A 21,752-nucleotide genomic window follows, 5' to 3' on the forward strand; every position below is an offset into this window, starting at 1 on the left:
ACTTACGCTACATAACAGGCACTGTTCTAATTACAGGGATGTAGCAGTGAACAAAATACACACACACACACACACACACACACACACACACACACACACACACACACAAACCTGCCCTCATGGGGCTTACATCCTGGTGAGGGAAAACAGAGTAAAAATAAGTTAAGAAGTTAAATACATGGAATGTTATGTGTTGAAAGTGCTGTAGGAGAAAAATAAAGCAGGGGAAGGTGGAATAGGTTTCATAGTTGGGGAATACTGTAAACCTATATAAACAGCCATTTTTTCATTCAAAACTCTTCAATAATGCAAGCCACCAAGTTGTAATAAATACTCAGTTATTTGAATAATATATACTGCTCTTTAATTTAGGAAAGGTTTACAGATTCAAGGTAAAGCAGGTGTAGCACTGCCAAAGTAACTATTCTGCTGGATTCCCAACTGATATAAATTTGTTGAATAATTGATATTTCCACAAACATTTATTGGGTGTTGATTATATAGCAGGTATATAGTTAGCAGTGCCAACCGCTAAGAGAACCCTCTTCTCAATAGGATAATCACCTATCGAGGGAAGAAGTAGTATCAACAAACATCAGAATCAGAAAACATAGTAGGCTGTATAGTAGAAGAGTGTCTAACAAGAGAATCTATGAGAAAGCAATTTGTTCTTCTTGGTAGAGTGAAGGAAGTGGACAGAGAGAGAATTATCATTTGGGATGGACCTGGAAATATGACTAAGGCAGAAATCACACATAGAAGCACTCCACATGATAATTTTTTTAAAGGATACATTGTCTTTAATTGTATGATTGGCCTATTTCATGCCCTCATAGCCTTGGATTGTCAGAAAATAAATACTCAAGTAACAATTTCGCCACCCAGTGGGCAGGAAAAAAAGGGGACAAAACCACTCAAAAGGATTAAACTGTTGCTGATTAATGACATTTTTGTGGTTGTCTAAACTGAGATTTGACTCAGAGGGAAAAGAGTTACTCACTGACAACCATTATTTAATCATCATTATTTAAAAGTTGCCTGGGTTGTCTTGATGACCTTAGACTATAAATCACAAAAAGACACACTCTTACCTCGTATGGCAATGGGTTCAAAAATCTTTAAAAAAACCACACATATCTGGTTCTCACAATACCAGTGAATCTGTATGTATGCCATAGAAGGTGAGAATTAAAACTTGGAATTTTCTTGCCTTGGTATATTAAACTAGTATTGTGTGTGGCTTTTCTTACTTTAAGATAAACCTGGGCTTGTCTTCCTATTACTTTCTTCCATCAGTAAATATGTTCTGTGCCGTTTAAAAATGAATGTAATATTATGTGGTGCAAGCAGAAACAATAATTTTCAATCCTGGAAATTGAGAATTTTAAAAGAAAAGGTGCCAATAGTGTTTAAAAGTATTTGTTGGTAACACCACCTCCTTGTTCAGTCCCCTGGAATCAAACATTTTGATCACTTGAGGACCAAATATAAAAAACTCAACCCCAACTTAATATTGCTTTAGAAATTGTAAGCATCTGAATATGTGTCAGAATACTTGAGTTTTAAAAGGAATTTCTATTTAGCAACTTCTGCTTTAAAAAAAAAAAAAGTAGATGGAAAAAGAAAACTGGACCCTTGAGATTAAATTCACTATCTTGGATCCAATTTCTGCCCAGATAACACCTGCCTTTGATTTCCCCCATGCTACTACTGGATACCATTTCTAATGCCCCAAATAAGTTGTGTAACGTGATGCGGGCCTATTTAAAGTCCTATTTAATGTGCCTTTCTAGTGTTAGCTATAAGAGAAATAAGGGGAGTATTTAATATTTGTAATTTTATAAAAATCCACATTTGTGAATTTTTAATTGACCCTTAAATAGGTCAAGTCATTACTGGTTTCTTTGCCATTGGTACTGGGTCACAAGAAATTTCATTCAAAGGAAGAAATAGAATCAAGACATTTGAGATCTAAGTTTAGTTATGCTTTCACTCATTGTATACACATTACTCAATGTTTTAGCAATTTTTCTCACCTTATTTGTCTATAAGATGAAAGAAGTAAATACTGGGAAAGTTGATTTCTAATTTAAATGTAAAGTAAATGGCTTTAATAATATTCCCTGTATGATTTAGAGATGTCATACTTTAATATTAAATTTCTGTTTTCAGAAAAAGGTTAAAATGCACTGAGTTACAAAAGTCCTAGGAAATAAAGATGCCTGTTTATTATGAACATTTTTAAAAAATGGTAACTCCACATTTAATTATTTAAAGGTGGCATTTCATAGCATTTTTCAAATAACAAGAACAATTGCTTGAATTTTAAATGTTTTATGTAGGAACCATCAAGTTGGCACAAAGGGTGAATGATGGGGGCTCCCACAGAAATTTGCTGCACATACACACACACACACACACACACACACACACACACAAAGTCATTGTAGCATAGTCACAGTAGCTAAGATACAGAAACAACCTAAGTGTCTGTCAATGATGGATGAATAGATAAAGAAATTGTATCCACATACACACACACACACACACACACACACACACACACAAATTTGAGATGGTTGAAAATGTGGGTTCTTTGGCATCAAAAAACGAAGCATAGAAACATTGTTTCAAGTTGTAAACCTTGATGGCTGATGTGTTTGTTTTTACTTTGCTGCCCCACTGTGGCTGAGTGTGGTTGCATTTCCAAGGGCAAGACCTGTACTATTAAAAGGAATTAGTTATTTTCTGTAATTTAAAAAAAGTGAGTAATTGTCATCCTTTAGAGGAAATACTAAGAGCATACAACCTTTTCCCTTGCTGGCCAGAGATTTTTTGATAAACTAATTATCACATGGAACTATTTTAAACATCTATAGCTTAATTCTCTGCGGTGTTCAGAAACATTGGGGAAACTCTACTTCGGTTCTCCTGGGCTTGGAGCTTTCACACAAGCATTCACATAACACAGGTTCCAGAGGCTCAGCAGAATCCAGCTCCTCATCTTCATCCCAAAGGCCCCGCATGTGTCACTCTCCGCTCCCTGCCTCGCTCTGGACCATCACTGCACCTCACTCCCCCTCACTCACTCTGCTCCAGCCACAGGGCTCTTTTCTCAGCTCCTCAAACACACTGAGTTCTTTTCTTCCCCCAGGGCCTTTGCAGGCACAGTTCCCTCTGCCTGAACACTCTTTACCCTGCTTACAGTAGGAGGAGCGTCTCCTTGTCCTTCAGAGTCATCTCCCCAGAGGCCTTCCTTGAGCAGCATGTTAATCTCTCCCTCACCTCCACGCCCACCTCTCATTTATCCTGTTGTAATAACTGTCACATTTTGCAACGATTTGCTGTATCTCTTCTGGTGTTGGTGGCGCTGCCGCTTTGTCTCTCTGGTAGAATGGAAGCTCCGAGAAGCAGGGTTATGCCTGGTTGGTCGCCATACGACCCTGTTGCCTGCAACAGTGCCTGCTACCTACAAGGAGCTTGATAAGTATCTGTTGAATGGAAAACAATGAGTAACTGTTGGCAAACTCCCTTATGAAGCTGTCTTCCACCGTTTTCCATGGCCTCTTTTTCTCCTGGATTCGCCCCTGCTTCTGTGACTGTTCCTCCTCAGGCTCCTCTTCTTCCTCCTGTCTCTTGACTGACTCCTTCCTCTCCGGCTCTCTTCCCTGACACCCTCTCTCTCCTTTTCCTCGCCCCCTATCCCCTGCCCCGCCCCGCCACGTTCCCACTATCCCCTCTGGGGGAATGACTCTGACCACACACTGTGTCTCCAGCCCTGCCTTCTCCTCCCTGACACTAGGTCCAAGTTGCCAGCTTCCACCTGGCATCTCCACGTGGATGCTGCCCAGCATTCCAAAGTCAGTATGTCCAAATCTGAAATCACATGTGGGCCCCCTGTTTCCGTTAGCAAGGCCATCATCTTCCTAGTCACCCAAACTCAAAACTCCAGAGCCTTCATCTCTCGTGGCCTCCAGGGCTAGTCTGAAATAAAAACCAGGAAGATCCTCTCTATCCTGCATGTCTCATGGGATGGTCATGAACTCAAATAGGCAAACATGGAGAGGGGCCAGGTCATTACCCTGAAAGTTTCCGCCTCTTCACCCACTAGTCCGGCAATGGCTGACACGGGGAGCACAGGTCCATAGATAGGATCTTTGGGCAATGACTGGGGGAAAACTACATCTGTTTCATTACAAAATGACCCATCTTCCATAGGCAGTTTTACTGACCTGTGGAAAAAAGAGACATCAGAATAATCAGATTAACAGAAACAAGTCACTGATGGAACTGCTGCATATCAGCGGTAAGCAAAATGGGAGGTGTTACAACTCATTAAAAAAAACTAGCAAAAACCAGATGAAACCAAATACTAGATTTAAAAATATATATCATAAAAGTACAAGTAATACACAGTCATAAATTAAGTATATAGGGATTTTTTAAAAAATTTTTAAGTTAATATGTAAAGCAGGAATTGTAAATTTGAACACTGACAGGGGTTAAGCAGGTGATGTATGGCCAGGTAGCATTGTGGCAGATGGGAAAGTGTTTTCCCTCCTGTGAGACAGTGGAAAATATGTATATAGGTCTCTTCCTAGTTTCCTGGCACAGAGTTCCTGAAACCCTTGTAAGTTCCTAAATGATAAGAGCATTAGAAGCATCTTTTGTACTACTGAGGTGATTCTAGGTGGGCTCCTGGATGGCTCCTGAACAGGTGCTGGTCACCAGAAATACCAAGCCATGACTAGAAGCTTGGAAGTTTCAGCCCCAACTCCCACCCTCCAGAGAGAGCAGAGGAGCTGGAAATGGAGCAAATAATTGATCATGTGACATGAGGAAGCCTCCATAAAATCACAATGGTAGGGAGTCTGGAGAGCTTCCAGGTTGGTGAACACATACACTTGGGAGGGTGATGCAGCCCAACTCCATGGGACAGAAATTCCTTCATTCAAGACCCTCCAAGACCTTGCCCTACGTATCTCATCATTTAGCTGCTCATTTGTATCCTTTATCATATCCTTTAATAAACTAGTAAATGTAAGTAAGTGTTGCCCTGAGTTCTGTGAGCTGCTCTTGCAAATTAATGGAACCCAAGGAGGGGGTCGTTGAAACCTCTAACTATAGCCACTTAGTCAGAAGTACAGGTAACAACCTGGGCTGCAGCTAGCGTCTGAAGCGGAAAGGGGAGGACAGTCTTGTAGGACTGAACCCTTACCCTGTGGAATCTGATTCTGTCTCTGGGTAGATAGCGTCAGAATTGAGTTGAATGGTGAGACACCCAGCTGGTATCAAGGAGACTTGCCTGGTGCAGGGAAAAACCTCCTCCACAAATGTCAGAATTGAAGTGTTCACTGTGAGTAGTAAAGGAGACTCATGGGGAAGAAAAACACAGTAGGGAAGAACTAGGCTTTTCCCTACGTAGAAAAAGAAAATCTGAGTTGTTTTCTCTATACACACCCCCAAAAGCTGGCAGGCACCACTCAGTTCCAACCAAGAGGGTCTGCTGACTTGTGAGAACTTTGATTCTAAAATTTCAAGAGAAAATCATAATCTGTATATTTATGAGAAATTTCTCAAATTTTAAATATTGGCAACACACATGGACCAAAAAAAACATAAATATAGGTTGTATTCAGCTACCTTTACAACCTCTAGTATCAAGAATTTATTTTCAGATTTGCCAAATATTTACTTTTAAACCACAACATGGCTATAAAAGTGAGTTTAGAGAATTCATGGCTTTATGTGTTAAACTCAAAATGTCTTTGGTTATGTTTTATGAATGATGAATAATTTTGAAAAATGATCACGCAAAAACAGTACTTACTACTCAAATGCAAGACTTAACTAAGTATTTTCAAATCCTGCTTGTTTTCTGATCCAGGACAATCCACTCACTTTGCCTCCCACTTTATTTGCCTATAGAAAAATCACAACTCAACATTCAGAACTAAAGAAGCATATTCAAGGGAAGCAAAAGGAGAGAAAGATGTGATAAATTACTTGCCTGCCGTGGCAAGGATCTGATAGAGACATTACCCACTTTATAAAAAGGTACAGTGTTGTCAACTCTGCCTTGAGACAGATTTGGCTATTCAATGGGTTCTTGTAAAAATGAAATTGAGACATAAAGAATACTGAGGAGAAAGAAGTGCCTCTCTTAGGGTTTTCCATTCGAAAACTTCATTTACTAGCTTTACATTGCTCTTTAAGAAGGCAGTTTTTCAAAAACTGCAATTTCAAGGATGTGTATGTCCAACGTTTCCTTAGTCTTTGACTTTGGGGAGTATGATGAGAACGCTCAGGTCAGGGGCACCTTGAGTCTCTGAATTCTTTTCAACAAAGGTACCATTATTATCAGCTATCACCAGGATGTTGGTCATAGAACTTCTCTTTGACCCAGTTCTATTTAAACAGGCAATTCCATGACTTCACTACCTGCAACTACCCTTTTGTTTACAGATTATGTGGCTGAAGGTATAATCTACACACTTCCCATATCTAAAAATTTCTTATTTTTGAGATTTCAATTGGGCATCAAAGTAATAGGAGCAAAAAGTGATAACATGACCTTTTAAAAAATATATATATATATATATATATACAATAGGCATATTTTGAAATAGTAAGAGCAAATACAATTTTGGAAAATTAAACCATGTGGGAAAAGCTTGATATTTAAAAGAAACTCAGTGGGAAATCAAAGCACAGAGAATCCTTTCGAAATGCAAACAACCACTCCAAGGAAATTATATTGATATATGTAGAAAGAATGTTTTAAGTTAAGATGCACGTATATACAGATGAACCCATTTGCAAGGCAGAAATAAACACACAGATGCAGAAAACAAACATATGGACACCAAAGGGGGAAAGCAGGGGTGGTGGGGTGGTGGTGGTGGGATGAATTGGGACATTGGGATTGACATGTATACACTAATATGTATAAAACAGATAACTAATAAGAACCTGCTTAAAATAAATAAATAAATAAACAAGGAAGGGAAAAAAAAAGAACCTTCTGTATAGCTCAGGGAACTCTACTCAATACTCTGTAATAACCTATATGGGAACAGAATCTAAAAAAGAATGGACATATGTATATGTATAACTGATTCACTTTGCTGTACAGCAGAAACTAACACAACATTGGAAATCAACTATACTCCAACAAAACTTAATTTAAAAGTATTTTAAAAACAAACAAACAAAAGGATGCACGTATAAAGCCACTTAATTCACCAAACTGATCCAATCACGTTACATGAATGCAAACAAAAATCCCCACTTTGTTGTGTTGTAATGAAGTCTCTTACTTTGCTTTGAGATAATGCTCCTGGTCACTTATTTCGATTGTCCACACAGTCACTGCACTTGGACTTGACAAGCACAGCTGGCGCCAGTTCATGGGGTTAAAAGTCATCTGGCTCACATCTATACCGGGTTGTGATTTCTTGCACAAAATGACACCCGATTCCCAGTTCCTGAGAGGAAAATTGAGTTTGGTGAAAAATAATTCGTTTGAACTTCATATCTTGAGAACATTTATCTAATTATTTGAAAACAATTTACATAAATTGAGAATTTATGATATAATTTATTAATCTATGATCTTAATATCAAATTTATAAATAATTATGCTTATCATTATAGTGTGCCCTCCTAGGAAAGCAAAATAAGTATTTTAAAATATTACTCTTCAATATTCTACTAAGGCTGTTTTATCTCCTTATCAAATTTGTATTTGACCCGTTCAAATCTAGAAAATGGAATATATCATCGCATTTGCTGAAAAGTAAGTGTAGGTACCCAAATCTCTTAGTACACATGAGTACTCCTCATGGATCAAGACGTGCTGTACACACTGATGCCAGTAGATCATTTACTGAGCTTTTAAAATCATAGTACTAGTACCTTAAAACAGACTAAATCATTTACCTATTTGAGAGAATATCTTGAATGCCTATCATGAGCAAGTTCCTTTGCTAGATGACATATACAGAAAAAAAATTAACGTGAGCTGTCTGGCTCCTGAATGGAGCCAGAACTACATTCAGGGTTGTGATTTGCGAATTGGAACTAATAGGTGTGGAGCTCGCCTTGTCTATCAGCTCCCTCCTGCTTCCACCTGTTTCCATCCCCGTCACAAAGGTCCCATCCATCAATATCAACCATTCTCTAGCTGGTATCACTGGTTCCCTGGATTTTTTGACTTTCTGCCTCAGATGCCTGGGAAAACCCATCAACCCTGGATGGATACGACTGAAAGCCTGGGCAGTTGAGAGAAAAGAAGAAAGATCACAGGACTATGTGTGTCAGTGACATTATAAATTCGTGGTTACCACCCCTGGGGACCCTCTATACCACCTCCAATCCTGCTATGTTTCTCTGGTTGGTTTTCTCTCCTGGTCTCTAAAGTGCTGATTTTTTAATACTCTCCATTTTCCTGAAGCCTCAAACTCCTCCACCTCCTTCTTACTCTCAGTAAACAGCTTTGATTTCCACAAAGAAAACAGAGGCCGTCAGCTGAGAATTCCTCCAAATTTCTGCTATCGAATGTAATGAGCTGCCAGGATGTGTATCATTCTTTCCCTCTCCTCTTCTGTTACAATGAAGGCATATCCTTCCTCCTGCCTAAGGCCAATTTCACCACCTGTGCTCTGGACCCTACAGGTCCTGACTTCTTAGGAATGTTAGTTTATCCATTATTCCTTCTCTTCTGCATCTTCAGACTCTCCCTCTCTCCTGACTCCTCCCTGTCAGCACTTAAATTAAGCGCTCATCTGTACTATCTTAAAAAAGAAAAAAGAAAAAACCCTCCCTCAGTCTCACCCTTCCACGTCTCTCGTCTCTCTCCCTCCCTTCGAGCCAGACTTCCCGAGTGAGTTGTTCTAAACTCACCGCCTCCTCTTTCTCACGCCCACTCCCTCCTCATTCCAGGAAATCTGCATCTCATCACCACCATTCCATCGACAAAGCTGTGTGTCTTCAAGATCCACAGACATCCACTTTCACCTCAAACCCAGCAGTCACTTCTCAGTCCTTGTCTAACTTCACTTCTGCAGGATTGGACTCTGCTCACCACAACTACCTTCTGGGATGACTCTTGGACTCCCTGTCACACAGCTCTTAAGGGACACCCCATACCTGTCGGCCTCGCACTGTTTCTGGGACCTGGACCACCTGTTCTGCCTAGCTGACTCGGTGGCTGTCCAGCAGTGTAGGCTTCAGCTAACTTCACGGGCACACCTCATGCCTGCTCCACACGCACAGGGCCATCCCAGGTTGCAATAAATCTGAAAGCGTGGTGGAGTTAATACCCTGGGCAGGGAAGCTTTGAGCAACAGGGTAACGGGAGTAGGTGGTAAGTCCCCATATCTTCCTCTCCCTTCCCCAGCCCCCTGTGCCATTGCCCAGGGACTGTCCATGTTCACAGTAGTCCATTACGGCCTCTCAGAAGACCACCCGCGGGACAGAGCAGCCAAGTGGTGCCCAGTAAAGTAATGCGCGTTCACATTGGCTCTTCCCCTTCCCTGCCCCCTTTTCCAGCTTGCCTCCCAACTGGAACCTGACTCCCTCCTAAAGAAGTCTCTGGTGAGCTTCGGCCTCAGGCTCTGCTTTCTTTGGAATCCAGGCTGAGGCGTGTTCTGGAACCTCGAGCCTCGAGCCTCCGTCCCTCCCTGCCCCGTGACTGCTCCGTCTGAGGTCCTGTGCCCCTCTCAATCCCTTTTGTTGGTCTTCCTCTAGGTTCTGTCTGAGGTTCCTCCGTAGGTGCTCTAATCCACATTTCACACTTTGATGACTAATCTGATTTAACAACCCCCAAATGTTAATCTCCAGCCCTCTCTCCTGTGCTCTGGGTCTGGCTATCTAGGACAGTGACAAATTGTGTCTCTCAACATCTGTTCTCCACTTCTTCCTCTGAGTAACAGAACCCCTGGTTTTTAGCCAGGCACATGTCACCCACAGTGAGGACCATATTTCCCAACTTCCCTTGTAGCTTGATTTGACTTGTGACTAAGCTGGCCAGTGGGGTCTAAGTGACAGTGGTGTGTGCAGCTCCCAGGCTAGGCATTCCAACAAATGTTTGTGCCCTTCCCCTTATGCTTTTCCTTTCCACATGGCTCCCCAGAATACATGGCTGGTGCCCCACTTCAGACTAGAGATGAGGGCGACACGCTAGGAGTAGGAGAACAACAAAATAGGGTGGGCAGGTCCCAGACACTGGGGAGCCGCCAGGCCAGCCGTGGGCTGCTCATACCTGGACTGCTGCATGGGAGGGAAAGAAACTTCAGTCTTGTTTAAGCCACCTCTTTAGGGTGATCTGGGTTTCTGTGACAGCAACTGAACCTAAATCCTAACTGATATATCAACTGCCAACTAGACATCCCCATTTCTTTATCTCAGGCACACTCAGCTGTCCCAACTCATCTTCCCCATTGCCTCGTCCAACCTCCCTCCACCCATGCTCTCTATATCTTTCTGAAAAGCACCACAACGTCTTCAAGTTTCCCAAGTCACAACGCTGGGTAAAACCCTCAACTGTCCCTCTCCCTCAGCACCATGCCCAACGTTCAGTCAGTCACCAAGCCTCATGGCGCTGCCTCCTAAACATCTCCACTTTTCTCTGCCCCTATCCTCACCACCCCGGTCCATGCCACAACCATCTCTCATCTGGACCACCACAGCCTCCTAACTGATGTTCATGGCTTACTTCCCTCCGATATCCTTCCATGATGTGACTAGAAGGAGTCTCCTTACATGCAGATCTAATCATGTCACATCCCTGGTTAAAATCCTTAATAGTCTCCCAATGTCTCTAGGATAAAGGACGTGCCTACTAGCATGACTTATACATAGGGTGAGTATCCTTCTGTATTAATTATTGATAACATACCCCTTTCACTCTCGCAAGTGTCCTGATTTGGATGGTAAACTACATGGTCACATATTTACAAGGCTGCTCATGAGCTGGCCTCAGACTGTCCCTCTGGGCTTGCCTCTCATGGCTGATCTCTTGTTCTCATCATTATGATCTCTTAATTAAATCTGTAAACTCACCATATTTTCTGACCTCATGGCCTTTGCACATGCCTTTCCTCTGCTTAGAATCCTCTTCCTTTTCCTCTTCACAAAGCTGATTCCTACTCATCCTTTAAGTATTGCTATGGTTGAATTGTGTCCCCCACAATTCAAGGGTTGATGTCCTCACCCTCAGTATCTCAGAGTGTGACCTTATTTGGAAGGAGGGTCTTTACTGAATTAAATGAAGCCATTTAGGGTGGCCCTAATCCAATATGACTAGTATCCTTATAAAAAGGGGAAATTAAGAGACAGATACACATACAAGGAGAACACCATGTGAACACGAAGACAGTTATTCACAATCTGGAACAGACTGTCCCTCACAGTCCTCAGCAGGAGCCAACCCTGCTGACACCTTGATCTCGGACTTCTGGCCTCCAGAACTGTGAGACAATAAACTTCTATGTTTAAGCCACTCAGTTTGTGGTACTTTGTTAATGGCAGCCCTAGCAAACCAATACAACCATCAACAGGTGAGTGGGTAAACAAACTGTGGTACATCCATACCATGGAAAAGAAAGGAATGAACTATTGAAACACACAGTACATGAGAGAATTTCAAAATAATTGTGCTGCATGGAAGAAGCCAGACCAAAAATTAGAGTATATAATGTATGTGCAATTCTAGAAAAAGCAAAGTAATCCAGAGTGTGAGTAAACACATCAGTGGTTCCCTGAGGGCGAGGGGCAGGGCAACGATGGTGCACAGGAATGTGTGGCAAGAGCCAGTAAGGAAGGGCCTGAGGAGCAAAGGGAAACTTTTGGAGATGATGGATATATTCATTATCCTGATTATGGTGATGATTTTATGGGTAAGTCAAAAGTTATCAAGTTGTGTGTGTGTGTGTGTGTGTGTGTGTGTGTGTGTGTATGAGCAGTATATTATACGCCAGTCATACCTCAGTAAATGTGTTTTTTAAAAAAGTAACTCTGCATAAACTAAATGTTGTTCTCAGAATCTAGATTATTACATTTTTTCCTGAGAAATGCTGGTATGCAAGGAGTGTCCTCAATCATTCGTGGAACATTCTGTATTTCCTCTTAATAAGACAAATTCCCCCCTGAAGCAGTTTATATTATGGATGGAAGAGTGAGTGCAGCTTTGAAGGTGGCCACATGAAGTGACCCAGAAAAGACCAGGCATGTGTCTTATTCACAAGTATTTCCTCTACAGCTGGAAAATGGGATTTAATGTTCCATTCTCTGAACATATAATTGTTCCGATGTTCCTAAAAACAATTACTCAAACTGAGCTCTAATATAGAGACCATTTTAATTTCAACATTAGTGGAAGATATGAAAATAATTCAAAGGTACCATTTGTTTTAAGAAAAGATGAAACTTTATGTACTTAACCATGTGTTCTGTACCTGACAAAGGAAATATTATTAACAGGTTAACAAAAAGAGAAAGACGGTAATTAATCTCTTTTAGCTTTTGCCCTGCCAATTTTCTGCCTGAAAGTAGTGACTATATTAAACCTTAGGATTAGGACTTTTATTCCTTCCATTTTTCCTTGTTCTGGATTTTTCATGTATATGTCCTTTGATACAATCCAGAAGGACAGGATTAAAATGTGACCCAATGAAAGGAATTCTGCAGGAGGCTGCAACTTACCAGAGGGCCAGTTCAAATTCTGGGAGGGAGGAGTAACTAGCCAGGTAGGTGCCGCAGTAACTGAATGAAAGTAGAGTGTAGTCCAGAAGAACATTGCCTAAAATACAAAATCCATTACAAGAATTTAATCATTATGTTCAGATTAACTATAGTCTTATAGTTTAATTTCCCTTATCTAATAATTTTTACAGAATTCAAAAGCATTTGGCTCCTGGAGTAAGAGATGTCTTGGTCGATTTCTAACACTATTAACAGAAAGCTATGAGCTAAGTTCAGATACATGTTTAAAAGATTTTAGAGTGAATTAAGACTACAAGGTGACTCTCTAGTCTTCAGTGCAAAACTGAGCATGCTGCACCATGTATGTCCCCATTTGGCTTGAAACGGCCCAAGAACCATAAAATATTCCATAAATATATGAAACATGGCAATTAGAAAAATTATTCAAACAACTTGAAAAACCCTGGGGAGTTGTAGTAATTCTAGCTTACTTCCACATCTCTGACTCTTAGGCCATATCTGGCCCTTAGCTTAGTATCTTCCAGTTCTTGGAACAACTATGAAAGGTCTATTCTCATTTGTACCTACAGTTGAAGAAATGAAATGTGACATTAAAAGTCTTAGCAACAACGTGTTTAAAATGTGCATCATGAGGATGCTAAAACAGGGAAATGTCGGCTTCTGACTCCTTGCATATGAGCCTCTGGTTTCCCCTCCTTTGTCTGCTCTTCTTCAGTGTGGTTCCACAGATGCAAGCTTTGCCTTCTCCTATGTCTGTCTCTGCATTCATGTCTTTGTATCAATTTTCACCCCCACCTTCAACAAAAAAGAATGCTATCAATTTCACTGCACTCTGCCTAGCAATTATGAACTTTAAAAAAATTGTGACCTTGACAAGCAGAAAAACCTCATCTTGGTTTAAAAGACACTTTTTAAAATGAATATTGAGATGGAAGAGTTTTTATGTTTTTGGTCGTTGGTAGTCTTGTGGTTTGGGCAAGTTCCATTGTTCTAATGAATATCTGTCTTTTTTCTTATTGTTTTATAAATGCTCTGAAAATGTTTGGTCATCCTTGTTCCAAATATTTCCCTCAGTTTATTATTTGCCTGTTAATTTTTCATGTATTTTTGATGTTCATAAGATTTAAATTTGTATGTAATCAAAAACACGTCTTTCTATTTAAAATTTTATCCTTCGTGTGAAAAGTTCTTTCCCATCCTCAAATTATTTCAGTTTTCTACCACGTTTTTTCTACTTTTCAATGGGTTTGTTGTTTATAATGAACTCTTATTTTTGTTTGATATATGTTTTGATGTACAGTATGCCATGAGTACCTAACTTGACACTTTTGTTCTCATAGTTTTAATACCATTGTTGAATAATTCGTATCATCTACTGTGTGTGTATGTGTAGGGGAGCATCTTCATCATATACTTAGCTGTATATATTCTAGAGTCTGTCCCTAGCCTTCAACCCTTCCATTGATGGAGTGATCCCTGCACCAATACAACACTCTACATGACTATAGCACCATAATGCTAAAGAGGGCCTTCTGCCTTGGCATCAATCTCTTTCAAATTATTCCCATTCTCTACTTTTTGTTCTGGAAGAATATTCATTTCATTTAAGTACTCCTGGCTCTCTAAAACATATGGTAAACCTATGAATTATACTCTGTGAAGATATCAGAAATATTTTTATAATAACTGGACTCTCCATGTAGGAATATGCCTCTCTATGTTTAAATATTTTATATCAGTGATTTTTGTAGTTTTCTTCATTAAGGTCAGTCACATTTCTTCTTTGGAGTATTCCTAAGTGTTTAAATCTTCTAACTGTATGGATATTTATTTTGAAACCAGCATCTTACTGAGCATTATTTTGTTAGTCCCAGTACACTATTATGCATTAACTCCTTTCCCATAGGTGTAATTTTTCAGTTTCATATTTTGTTGCGTTGGCTAGAAACTCCAAGTTGGTTTTAATATTAGTGGTAAAAACAGGCATCCTTGATGACTTAGTCCTAATTTTATTATAAATGCCTTTAGAGTTTCATTATTCAATATTAATGTTGGCTATCGGTTTGAATTAACTTTCAATTGCTTGTACAGGGCTACAGCCAAATAATAAAGCTGGGGAAATTATTTTTAATTTTATTTTTAATTAAAAAAATTTTTTATTGGAGTATAATTGCTTTACAATGTTGTGTTAGTTTCTGCTGTACAGCAAAGTGAATCAGTTATATGTAGACATATGTCCCCTTTTTTAGATTTCCTTCCCATTTAGGTAACCACAAAGCATTGAGCTCCCTGTGCTATACAGCAGGTTCTCATTAGTTATCTATTTTATACATAGTAGTGTATACATGTCAATCCCAATCTCCCAGTTCATCCCACCCCTCTCCTTGGTATCCATAAGTTTGTTCTCTACATCTGTGTCTCTATTTCTGTAAAGCTACGGAAATTTTAAAGATGAAGGGTAGTTACGGTCCATGTACAGGCATACTTTGGAGATATGGGTTTGGTTTCAAACCACCACAATAAAGCAAATATTGCAATAAAGTGAGCAACAAATTTTTTTCATTTCCCAGTGCATATAAAAGTCATATTTACACTATACTGTAGTCTATTAAGTGTGCAATATCATTATGTCTAAAAAAATAATTTCCTTAATTTAAAAATATTTTATTACCAAAAGATGCTAAGCATCATCTCAGCCTCTAGTGAGTCATAATCTTTTTGCTGGTGGAGGGACTTGCCTCCATGTTGATGGCTGCTGCCTGATGAGGCTGGTGATTGCTGAAGGCTGGGGTGGCTGTGGCTATTTATTAAAATAAGACAACAATGAAGTTTGCCACATCAACTGACTCTTCCTTTCATGAACGATTTCTTTGTAGCACACAATGCTCTTTGACAGCATTTTACCCAGGGTAGAACTTCTTTCAAAATTAAAGTCAATCTTCTCAAACTCTGCCACTGCTTTATCAACTAAGTTTATGTAATATTCTAAACCTTTTCTTGTCATTTCAACAACCTCATAGCATCTTCACCAGGAATAGATTCCAACTCAAGAAGCCACTTTCTTTGCTCATCCATAAGAAGAAACTCCTCATCTCTTCAAGTTTTACAATGAGATTGCAGCAATTCAGTCACATCTTCAGGCTCCACTTCTAATGCTAGTTCTCCTGCTATTTCCACCATATCTGCAGTTACTTCCTCCACTAAAGTCTTGAACCCCTCAGTCATCCATCAGGGTTGGAATCAACTTCTTCCAAACTCCTGTTAATATTGATATTTTAACCTCTTTCAATGAATCACGAATGTTCTTAATGGCATCTAGAATGGTAAACCCTTTCCAGAAGGTTTTCAATTTACTTTGCCCAGATCCATCAGAAGAGTCAGTATCTATGGCAGTCTTACAAAATGTATTTCTTGAATAATAAGACTTGAAAGTTGAAATTACTCCTTGATCCATGGGGTGCAGAAGGGATGTTGCATTAGCAAGCCATGAAAACAACATTAATCTCATTGTACATCTCCACCAGAGCTCTTGGGTGACCAGGTGCATTGTCAATAAGCAGTCATATTTTGAAAGGAATCTTCTTTTCTAAGCAGTAGGTCTCAATAGTGAGCTTAAAATATTCAGTAAGCCATGTTGTAAACAGATATGCTGTCATCCAGGACTTGTAGAGTACAGGCAGAGTAGATTTACCACAGTTCTTAAAGGCCCTAGGATTTTCAGAATAGTAAATGGGCATTGACTTCAACTTCAAGTCACAAGCTGCATTAGCCCCTAACAAGAGAGTCAGCCTGTCTTTTGAAGTTTTGAAACTAGGCATTGACTTCTCTTCTCTAGCTATAAAAGTCCTAGAAGGTATCTTCTTCCAATATAAGGCTGTTTCATCTACACTGAAAATCTGTTGCTTAGTGTAGCCACCTTTATTAATTATCTTAGCTAGATCTTCTAGATAACTTGCTGCAGCTTCTACATCAGCACTTGCTGCTTCACCTTACACTTTTACGTTATGGAGATGACTTCTTTCCTTAAACCTCATGAACCAACCTCTGGTAGCTTCAAACTTTTCTTCTGCAGCTTTCTCACCTCTCTCAGCCTTCACAGAATTAAAGCGAGTTAGGGCATTGCTCTGGATTAGGTTTTGGCTTAAGGGAATATTGTGGCTGTTGGATCTTCTATCCAGACCACTAAAACTTTCTCCATATCAGCAATGAGACTGTTTTGCTTTCTTATCATTTGAGTGTTCACTGGAGTAGCACTCTGAATTTCCTTCAGGAACTTTTCCTTTGCATTCACAACTTGGCTAACGATTTGGTGCAAGAGACCTAGCTTCCGGTCTTTCTGGGCTTTTGACATGCCTTCTTCACTAAGCTTAATTATTTCTAGCTTTTGATTTAAAGTGAGATATGTGCAACTCTTCCTTTCACTTGAACACTTAGAGGCTATTGTAGGGTTATTAATGGGCCTAATTTCAATACTGTTGTGTCTCAAGGAATAGGAGAGGGAGAGAGACAGGGGAATGGCTGTTTGGTGGAACAGTCAGAACATATACAAAATTTAGAGATTAAGTTTGCCATCTTATTCGGGTGTAGTTTGTGGCACCCCAAAACAAATATAATAGCAACATCAAAGATCGCTGATCACCATAACAAATATAATAATAATGGGGAAAGTTTGAAAAATTGCAATAATTACCAAAATGTGACACAGAGACAAGAAGTGAGCAAATACTATTGTAAAAGTGGTGTCAATAGACTTGCTCAATGCAGGGTTGCCACAAACCTTCAATGTGTAAAAAATGCAGTATCTATGAAGCATAATAAAGCAAAGCACAATAGAACAAGATATGCCTGTAGACGGTTCCCAATGTATGAATGGGTTATGTTTTAAATGTTGTTTTAGTCTGTTAAGAACACAGACAAATTTCCCCACAAATAAAATGTTAAATTACAGTGAATATCCTCAGCATGATCCAAACACTTCTTTGATCAGAAGCTACAGAACTGAGACCAGCCTCAAGCCTTCCTAAGCTTTCTGTCCAAGATGTGTTAAATGAGGGAATCATTACTTGGAGGCCCTAGTATATGTGCAACAGCCCAGCCTGGGTCAGCTGTATCTATGAATGAGTCAATAATAACTTAAATGGTGGGAAACATTGATTGACATTGTATATATGACATATATATTATATATATATACATTTCATATATATATATGAAATGTATTATATAATTACATATGTTACACATAATTTCATTTATTATCACCACAGCCTTAACAGTAGATACCATCATCCCCATTTCATGGATAAGGAAATTGAGGCTCAAAGACTTATCTTCAGAAGTTATACAACATGCATTCGGTTAGATTTTCCATAAATCATAAGGAAAGAAAATACTGTTCTGAAAAAGGTTTACGAATAACATTTAGTACTCTAATAGAGTGTTCTAGCCCAGTGCTTCTCAAGTTTAACGTGCGTATGAATCACCTAAGGAATCTGGTTAAAACGCAGATTACAATTCAGTAGGTCCTGGATGACAGCAGAGTTTCTGCATTTATAATAAGCATCCTAGGTAACGCAATGCTAATTGTAAGCAGACCACATATTAAGTAGCAAGGTTCTAGCCTACTTAATTAAATTCTAAGTGATCAGCCTGATTCCTTCCTTATAAATGTGTATTACCAAAAAACAAAACAAATAAAAAACCCACCAAAACTGAAAAAACAATCCTTCAAAAAAAAAAAAACTTCATTTATAAGAGCTAGATCTGGTCACATCTTAAAACAAAATCCTTCAGTCATGGCACAGGAAGGGTCTTGTAAGATACCTTTTAATTTGGTCCTTCTGGTTAATCCAGGAAAGTTGTATATGTAGATGAGGGGTCTCAGCCGCCGGTCAGAAAAAGCCACAACCTCATAAGGAACGTTAGTTGCCACGACACCCACAATTCCATTCATACACTGGAGTACAGTCTTTTTCTTGGTTTCAATATTAATAAATATTACGAAATTCCCACAAGGGTAGCAAATGGTGCTGTCATTGACAAAATGAACATTCTGCCTGGGGAATCCTTGCACCCACCTTTGGCAAAAGATACATCAACATCAATAAAATACATTTCAAATACTTTTTCTTTCTTTCTTTTTAAACAAAGTAAACAAAAGATCATCAAAAATTTTGAAACATATCTATTCTCTTTTCACCCCCTTTCTGCCCAAACACACAAGGTTGCTGTGAGACCAGTTTGAGTCCAGGCACTACAGAAACTTAAATGCCACCTAAAGTTCCATAGGTCTCAAGAACCTTCTTCAGAGAGCTTTTCCAGTGAAGCACAACCTCTGTTCAAACTTGAAAAAAATCTCAGAAGGATTTCTGGGGTCTTGTATACTTGGAAAAGAAAAAGTAAAAACAACTGAGAGAGAAAAGAGCTTGATCCTAATTGAAAACAGGGTGCATCCTGGTCCTTACCTTTAAAATTAGTTTTGATTTTTTAAAAAAACAACTTTGAATAGGACTGCCTGCTTTATGGTTGTGAGCCCAGTAGGGAAATTGCTTCTTTACAAAGATGGAGCATGTGTAGCCATATTTTAGATCTAAAATGTAGAGATAAATGCAGAAAGTAAAAGGAATAAGTCAACATGAGTGAAAAGATTAGAACACAAAAGTAACATATTTTTGGGCTTCGCTGGTGGCGCAGTGGTTGAGAATTCGCCTGCCGATTCAGGGGACACGGGTTCGTGCCCCGGTCCGGGAAGATCCCACGTGCCGCGGAGCGGCTGGGCCCGTGAGCCACGACCGCTGAGCCTGTGCGTCCGGAGCCTGTGCTCCGCAAAGGGAGAGGCCACAACAGTGAGAGGCCCGCATAACGACAAAAAAAAAAAAAAAAAAAAAGTAACATATTTTTAAGTAAGGAGTGTTTGGTGAGTGTAAGCTAGACCAAGGAGAGAGAGACTGAGAAGAGGGGGAGAGTCTACCTCTATTTAAATAGTAAAGATATGTTTAAAGATGGTGAAGAGGGCAAGAGAAGGACACTGGTTTGGAGGGAAACTTCATGGGAATGGAGAGTACAGCCAGGACTGGTGGAGGATGCTGTGTGAACATAGCGCAGGTTAACACTCTAGAATGTGGAAGGAGAGCAATACCAGCTTACACCTGGGCAGCGCTTTATGCTTTTCAAAGCCCACTATAAGTGCAAACAAATCCAGAGTCGGTGGATAGGAGATAGAAGGAAGGGATTGATGGCCCTAACTTCGGGGAAAATCACCAAAGACCACTAGGATGGGAGGAGGGCTGTCATTGGGCTGGCGGTGGGGAGTGGGGAATATATATGAAAGCAAAACGGATCACTGAAGGTAATAACCAAAAAGAGGAGGCAGAAATGGAGAGTGGAGGAGAGCAGTACTGGGTAAGCCAGCGAGGGTTGGGGTCACAGAATAGTGAGGGACGGAGGGGGGGCGTGGAAAGAGCTGGAAATGTGGTCATTGAATAAGGGGACGAGGGGAATGGAGAGAAGTCACAGAGAAAGGAAGTCTGCAGGAAGGCGTTGGGGGTTGAAGGAAAAGAGGTCGAATTTGCGTGAAAGCAGGTCTACAGGGATGGGAGGAAGCGGAGGATAGGGAGAGGATGCAGTTCTGAGGGAAGAATTTCCACTAGACAAGTCTGTTGCGGGGCCGCAAACGCCGCACCTCACGGACAGGGACGCGCCGAGGGCGACGTTGTGGGCTTCATCTCGCTCCCGGCCTTGCGCCATGGGCCGTGTGTGTCTCAGCCGGGCCGCGGGCAGCAAACGCCGGAACCAGGCCAGTGTCGGCAACTGTTACACCGAGACCCCTGGCTGCTGGGTTGGCGGTCTCCACTGTTAACACCGTATCCGGGAGACCGCAACCCCTGCGTCCATTGGCTCTGTCCTTCCAGCTTCTCCCTCTCGAGCCAAGCGGATTGGTGGAAGCGCTGACGGGTCCTGACCAATGGGAGAGCGGAGAGCGAAGCGAGGGGCTGGCCCCAAGGTGGGTGCTGGAGTGGCCCAGTACGGGGCATATAATTACAAAATTAATAAATATCAGTAGCAGACTTTTAATATTGAGTGGTGACCGTGCCAGACGTCTTTCCAAGCGCGGTCAGATATTATTTCATTTAATATTCAACCCCCCCCCATCAGCCCCATTTTATAGAAAAGGAAAACAGGATAAGAGAATTAATTTGTCCAAGGCTACAAAACTGAGTGGGACTTAAAGCCAGATCTAGTCTAAATCTAGAGCTTCAAGCCTTTAATTACTTATTACACACTCTAATGGACCCTCAACTATTTCAAGGAGGCAGAAAGCTTCTGGAAGTAACTGATCAAAAGGTCAGCAGCTTTTCCTTGCCTCTTCCCTTCCCTCTCATACACTCTCTTGCCCTCCCCTACTTTTCTTCTGCCCTCCCCCCTCTCCAGTCCTCTCCTCTTCCTTTCTTTAGGTCTCACCTTCCCATCTTGCCACCTTCTCTTCGTTTCATTCACAAATATTTACCCAGTATTACTGTGCATTGTGCTAGCTGCTTGGAACAAAATAGTGAGCAAACCAGATACAGTTCCTTCCTTCATGGAACTTAGAAGAACTTCCTTCTTGGTGGGGCCCAGAGAGTGAGGGATAGACATCCACTCCATTACACAAATGTAGGAATCACAGATTGAATTAAGAAGAAAAGGAACACGATATTATAGGGCTTATGTTGTGGTCCTCTCCTGGTTGGATGGGCAGTGTCAGAGCTGGTTTCTGTGTGCATGTTCTGTTTTCACTGAGATTTAAAGGATGAGGAGTGATTGCTGCGGGTAGAGGATGGGGAATGGGCAGAGAACAGTTTTTGTAAAGGAATTAAGGCAGGAAAACAGATGGTATGAACTGGGAAGGGCAGTGTGATTGGAGCAGAGGGTGATCAGTAGAAAACACTGAAGGCTGGAGAAGGAGCAAAGCACCAGGTAAAGGCCAAGCTGAGAATTCTGGTCTTTATCCTAAGAGCCACAGAAATATATTAAATGGTTTTAAAGAG

The 21,752-nt window shown here is 40.5% G+C and overlaps 1 protein-coding gene across 2 annotated transcripts in view; it reads right to left on the reverse strand.

Moving 5' to 3' along the window:
* The window catches only part of CFAP43 (cilia and flagella associated protein 43), a 104,467-nt gene extending 83,960 nt beyond the window's left edge, over positions 1–20,507 (reverse strand). For both annotated transcript variants that reach the window (XM_055081317.1, XM_028481924.1), the window contains exons 1-5: positions 20,408–20,507; positions 18,550–18,803; positions 12,706–12,802; positions 7,320–7,487; positions 4,082–4,232 (exon numbers count right to left, since the gene is read on the reverse strand). In XM_055081317.1, coding sequence (XP_054937292.1) covers positions 4,082–4,232; positions 7,320–7,487; positions 12,706–12,802; positions 18,550–18,803; positions 20,408–20,472 — 735 coding nt within the window. In that variant the 5' untranslated portion in view covers positions 20,473–20,507. The remainder of the gene's footprint in view (positions 1–4,081; positions 4,233–7,319; positions 7,488–12,705; positions 12,803–18,549; positions 18,804–20,407) is intronic.
* Positions 20,508–21,752: the final 1,245 nt, after the last annotated feature.

This window comes from Physeter macrocephalus, chromosome 20, assembly GCF_002837175.3.
Source record: "Physeter macrocephalus isolate SW-GA chromosome 20, ASM283717v5, whole genome shotgun sequence".
NCBI classification, from domain to species: Eukaryota; Metazoa; Chordata; class Mammalia; order Artiodactyla; family Physeteridae; genus Physeter; species Physeter macrocephalus.